Below are 5707 nucleotides of genomic sequence, written 5' to 3'. Positions count from 1 at the left end.
AACAGTAGTTCCTGTTTTGAATCTGCAGAACCAATAAATCAGAGATAAAATCGATTATTCAAATCAGAACCCCGAAAAATGGACATCTGTCGACTCAAAGTTAATTTGTAGAGCATTCCATAGATTAAATTTGGTCAAATCTGACTGTAATCTTAAGCACCTCATGACAATACCTCTATATATCCGTGTTGATTTGAAAATTAATGAGGAAACATGGAAACTCGCCGTCACTAAAAGAACCCTGTCGTATGATACAAGACTCGAGACGATAGAAGTGTTTAGTATTCTGAACTGCGCTGGATGTACGGGCGCGTTATATTCTGATATACGACCTCGTTATAACATACCCCCATCTGACAGTATGAGCAGAATACTACATATCGTATGCTGGTAGTATGCGCACAATGTTGTATTATCCTATTCTGGAGTAATTCAATATTGCAAACCCTATTTTAATACTATAAGCTTAATGTTACATATCCTATCCCGGTAGTATGAGCACAATCCTACATAATTCTACACTGGTAGTATAAACTCAAATGTTACATATATTCTCTTTTGATACTATAAGCTCAATACTATATATCCTATCCCGGTACCATGACAACAATACTACATAATCCTATTCTGGTAGTATAAACTCAATACTGCACTTACTATTTTAATACTATAAGCTCATTGGTAGTAAGAGCTCAATATATATCCTGTTCTGCTAGTGTGAGCTCAATATTTTATATCCTCTTCTGCTAGTGTGAGCTCAATACTTTGTATCCTATTCTGGTAGCAAGAGCTCAATTACATAGTTGATTTATCCCACTCCACTTGCATGTGGTCTGTATTGATTTATCCCACTTCACATGTATGTAGTCTGTATTGATTTACCCCACTTCACTTGTATGTAGCCTGTATTGATTTATCTCACTTCACTTGTATGTAATCTGTATTGATTAATTTCACTTCACTTGTATGTAGTCTGTATTGATTTATTCTACTTCACCTGTATGTAGTTTGTATTGAGTTATTCCACTTCACTTGTTTGTAGTCTGTATTGATTTACCCCACTTCACTTGTATGTACCCTGTATTGATTTATCCCACTTCACTTGTATGTAGTCTATATTGATTTATCCCACTTCACTTGTATGTAGTCTATATTGATTTATTCCACTTCACTTGTATGTAGTCTGTATTGAGTTATTCCACTTCACTTGAAAGTAGTCTGTATTGGTTTATCCCACTTCACTTGTATGTAGTCTATATTGATTTATTCCACTTCACTTGTATGTAGTCTGTATTGAGTTATTCCACTTCACTTGTATGTAGTCTGTATTGATTTATCCCACTTCACTTGTATGTAGTCTATATTGCTTTATCCCACTTCACTTGTATGTAGTCTATAGACAGACAGTATGCACTGGCTCTCCAGAGTTCTGGCTGCCAGGGCTTGTTTATAAATCGGCCTATTGTAGCTTTTTTTTAATTACAAAATCCATTTCCTAATTATACAGCTGTGTTCTAATAATATAGCAATAGCAGAATCCTGTCTCCGATACACTAAGGTTGTGTGTCGGCCTCTGGCGTCTTCACTGCGTTCTTGGCCAACTCAGTAACCGCCTCCCGCACACCAATCGGCACGTCTACTTTATCGCCCTCGTGTTCTGATTCGTTTGTTTTGTCAGCGGCTCCTTCTGATTGGCCCGTTTCCTCAGCAGCGTGATCTGTATCTACTCTCACCTCCACTTGTTCTGCAACATTCTCTTTCTCAGCCCCGTCCACCTGTACAGGTTGAGCCCCACCCGCCTGTGCACTCGGCTTTGTAGGTATGTCCATCGTATTCGTGCGGTCCTCATCCGCCACACCAGGTGCAGGTGTCTCATCGCCTCTAGGACTAGCTGCACCTGTTTCCGCTATGCTGGTATGCGTGCTTGCTTCTGGTTTGTTGGCCGTAGACCCCGTCAGATCACTGACCATCCCCACCATTTCTCCCACAGCCGCCAACGCCTGCTGCAACTGGCTCGTGCTGTCCCCGACCTCGGGCTGTGGGACCGGTCCTGTGCCCTCATCATCCGGGACACTCTCAGTCGTTATACTCTCAAAAACGGGCGCAGATGGGACCGAGGTCTGTATATCATCATCCTCTCCCTCACTGCCTGGTTCACGTGGGGTTGTGCTTGGCGTCAGGGCGGTAGATAAGAGGCCCGAGTCTCCAACCGAGTGTATGGTGGCCAATGGCTCCATACCGTCTGCCGGTGCTGCCTGCGTCGTCTCCGAGGCACCCAACTGCCTGTCCAGGGCCAAGGTTGCCCCACACTGTGTAGTAGAAGTGGTACCTGCGCCACTTGCAGCCGCACCTGGGCCTGCGAGTTCGGTTGCCGTGGTGTTGGCGGGTGCTTCGGCCAGAGGGAGGCTCTCGCCACTGGCGGTGCTGTATCGTTTAGGTAGCAGCGTCATCAGCACATCCTTCATGGCCATAAGTACCTGTGCGTTGGGGTGGGTGTATGTAAGTAGACTGAGAAGCACACAGTAAGGGGTATTGGTGTGGTTGGATTTGAGGAGGATAATAACAAAGAAGTGTCGAATGTACCTTTGAATTGGGGTGGGTGTATGGAAGGAGACTGAGAAGCACAGTAAGGGGTATTGGTGTGGCTAGATTAAAGTTAGGACAAGAACTAAAAATTGTCGCAGGATATCAAAGGCTCCAGATACGCGTAACTATAAACCCTCAATACAAGGCCCACGGCAGCTTGTTTGTATTTATCGCTCGTACGCTGTCACTCCGGTTCTTATATCATCGAGAACGTATGGATTCATATCTATAAATATAGACACCCCCTCTCCATCCATCCACAACGGCAACCGATACTCAGTGATGCCTTGTGCGCATAAATGTAAAACTTACATGCATACACAACATCACCCCTGACAAACGTACCTACATTCTCACATATATGTAAAACACACATGCATACACAACATAACCCATGACAAACGTACCTCCGTTCTCACAGCCGCTTTCTCGGTCTCGTTCAGCCCCGCCTGGCCGTCTGCCGCAACCTTGGCTTCAGTGGCCCTATCAACAACCGTCTGCAATTCCGCCGTTGCCTTGGAAACCGTATCCACGGTCGTTGCCAACACCGGAGGTGTTGTGGCTGGGGCAGGGGCGCCTGCGGGTGCTGATAGTGCCTGTGAAGGTTCGGCAGCTTTGCTCGGTGCCTCGTGTGTAGGTAGGGCTTGCGCCGGTAGCGGTGTTTCGCTGAAGGGGATGGATTCGACGGGTTTCAGGGCGTCCGTAGTGTCCCGAGTGGCGGCCAACGTGTCGACAGCCTGAGTGACAGATGGGGTACAAGTGTGGGGTGAGCTGAGTGGCGGTAGGCTTAAGGGCGGTGTACTGTGTGGGGGTGTCTCTATGTGCGGACAAGTACGCGTAGGTGATACTATCACAAAGAAAGCGTAGGCGACTACCGGAACGTGAACATGCTTTCGGGTACTTTCGGGTACGGATGTGAAACGAGACTTGAGATATGCGCTCAGCACATCTGTATTTACGTATACGAGCGCATACATATACATTGAATTCAGCATATATGTATTCACGTATACGAGCGTATACATATACATTGAATTCTGATCTGATACTCGAATAGGGGTGTCGCTAGAGCGACAATACACTGACTGGCTGGAAAAGGGCTGGACAGGTGATAGAAGCAGGACTTACAATTGATTGTCTCAAATCATTCACATTTCCTATGTGTTGATATACCAGGACTGACAACAGCCGAATTTAAATGTAGACGAATGCTCTCCGGATGAAGTATATACAAATAGATGTACATGTTTACGGCAGGGTTTAGAGTTTAAGGTTTAGCGCTTAGAGCCTGAACCCCTAAAACTCTAAACGCCCAGATGAAGCATCGTGCGCAACCAATTAATACACACCAATAGATGAACATGTTTACGACAAAAGATCCTATTCACATATATTTCGTTAGTCAGAAACATTGACCAGATTAGGAAACTCTACGAGACAATATGAATAGCATATACCACTATACAGTGAAACCCTAAAACCCTAAAACAATATGAATAGTATATACCACTATACAGTGTCTGATTATATGCAATACCTCAGCCACGGCTTCTGTGACCACTTCGGGCAGAGGCACCTCCTCAATCTCATCGAACGGGAGATGTCCGTTGCACAGTGCCAAGTCGTCGTTGAACATTTCACACCTGAGTGTCGGACGCATATGTGTAAGGAGAGTGCGAGAACTAAACATTAGAACTATATATATGATATATATATATATATATATACATGTACATATATATACATATATCTATATATATATATATATATAGTTGGATTTGGTAGACACCAGATTTTCATATTCTTAGAACCCGCATTGGTAATTGTAGAATCTGTGTCTGTAATATGTGCGTGGTTGCTGACAAATCACCGGGCACTGGATGCTGGACACCGGCTGCAAACCTTCTTCGCTTGGACATGGCAGGCGTATGTGGCAACAGGTGACGAGTACTGAATCTATGATGTGTGTACGTGCGACTATTCTGCATTTCATTTTATATCGTTTCATTTCATTCCTTCTTGAATTGTTTGTATGGACAGGATACTGCACAAAAAACCCCTAAAACTATAAACCCCTAAAACCCGTATACACCGATATGTATGCATTTCCACATGTATAAACTATGTTCACATCAAGTACCACCTAGCACCCACACCTCTAATATCCACGTACTACATAGAAGGCCACCTTAAGATCAACCTGAATTGTACCCGTAAATTGTTCTATTTATAGGACAGTCCATAATAGGCACCAATGGCACTCCAAGACTTCTCGGAAACTCAAACAAAAGCCCAAAAGACGTACGATATCTCACTCAGTGAGTGAGATGGACACTCCTCTGTTCTATATATAGGATAGCCCATATTAGACACAAATGGCACTCCAAGAGGTCTCGACACTTAAAGCAAAAGCCAAGCGATGTCTCACTCAGTAAGCGAAATGGACACTCTGTCACGGAAAGATATAGAGCACGTATAAGTACACAGCACACAAGTACTACGGCAGACTACTGTCTCCAAACAGTCGAGATACCTACTATCTCAAAAGCACTTGAACATACACGTACACGTACACGTAAACGTACAAGTACACATACCCGTACATATACACATACACGTACACATACGTATACACATACACATACACATACACATACACATACACATACACATACACATACACATACACATACACATACACACCCACACCCACATACACCCAATCAAATAAAGTACCGAACTCTCTCCGGCACATACCACGCCCGCCGTTTCTCCGGCGACCAGCCACTTCTGCCCGTTAGCGGCGCCTTATCCAGTGTGGCAACCAACGCACTTCGAGCCTTTCTGGCGATACTCTCCAGACCACTGACCGAGATCAACCCTTGTTCAAAGGCAGCAACAGCCGCACCTACGTACGTGTCGAAGAAGTGAATGCCCATACTCTCCCATAGCTCACGGCTGCCTTCCTCGTACCTGTGGGTAGGGTTTCATAGGGCGAGGGTGAGGCGACTGGGCCGTGGCATTGGAATAGAGTTTTTCCGCGGTGTATGTGCGGGTAGATAGGCAATTGGTTGAGACGTTTTGTCATCCCATCCATCGTAGAAATCTGGCTTACTCTATA

The 5707-nt window shown here is 44.7% G+C and overlaps 1 protein-coding gene across 1 annotated transcript; it reads right to left on the bottom strand.

Moving 5' to 3' along the window:
- Positions 1-1339: 1339 nt before the first annotated feature.
- Positions 1340-5562, bottom strand: SARC_10436 (hypothetical protein). The gene is made up of 4 exons (XM_014295522.1): positions 5344-5562; positions 4124-4229; positions 2994-3323; positions 1340-2477 (listed from the first exon to the last, which is right to left on the bottom strand). Exons 1-4 carry the CDS (start codon positions 5523-5525, stop codon positions 1554-1556), a joined length of 1542 nt encoding a protein of 513 aa, XP_014150997.1. The 5' UTR covers positions 5526-5562; the 3' UTR covers positions 1340-1553.
- Positions 5563-5707: the final 145 nt, after the last annotated feature.

This window comes from Sphaeroforma arctica, assembly GCF_001186125.1.
Source record: "Sphaeroforma arctica JP610 unplaced genomic scaffold supercont1.1248, whole genome shotgun sequence".
Taxonomy (NCBI): domain Eukaryota; class Ichthyosporea; order Ichthyophonida; genus Sphaeroforma; species Sphaeroforma arctica.
Note: the sequence above shows the minus strand (reverse complement) of the source record. Positions and strands in the feature narration are given on the sequence as shown.

What these genes read in the sequence shown, in the direction of transcription:
- SARC_10436 (XM_014295522.1), bottom strand. Translation starts at nt 5,525, where the DNA reads ATGGGCATTCACTTCTTCGACACGTACGTAGGTGCGGCTGTTGCTGCC. An exon ending in CCGGAGAAACGGCGGGCGTG is followed by an intron (nt 4,230 to 5,343) that starts GTATGTGCCGGA and finishes TCCGACACTCAG; the next exon opens with GTGTGAAATGTTCAACGACG. An exon ending in AAGCGGCTGTGAGAACGGAG is followed by an intron (nt 2,478 to 2,993) that starts GTACGTTTGTCA and finishes CCCAACGCACAG; the next exon opens with GTACTTATGGCCATGAAGGA.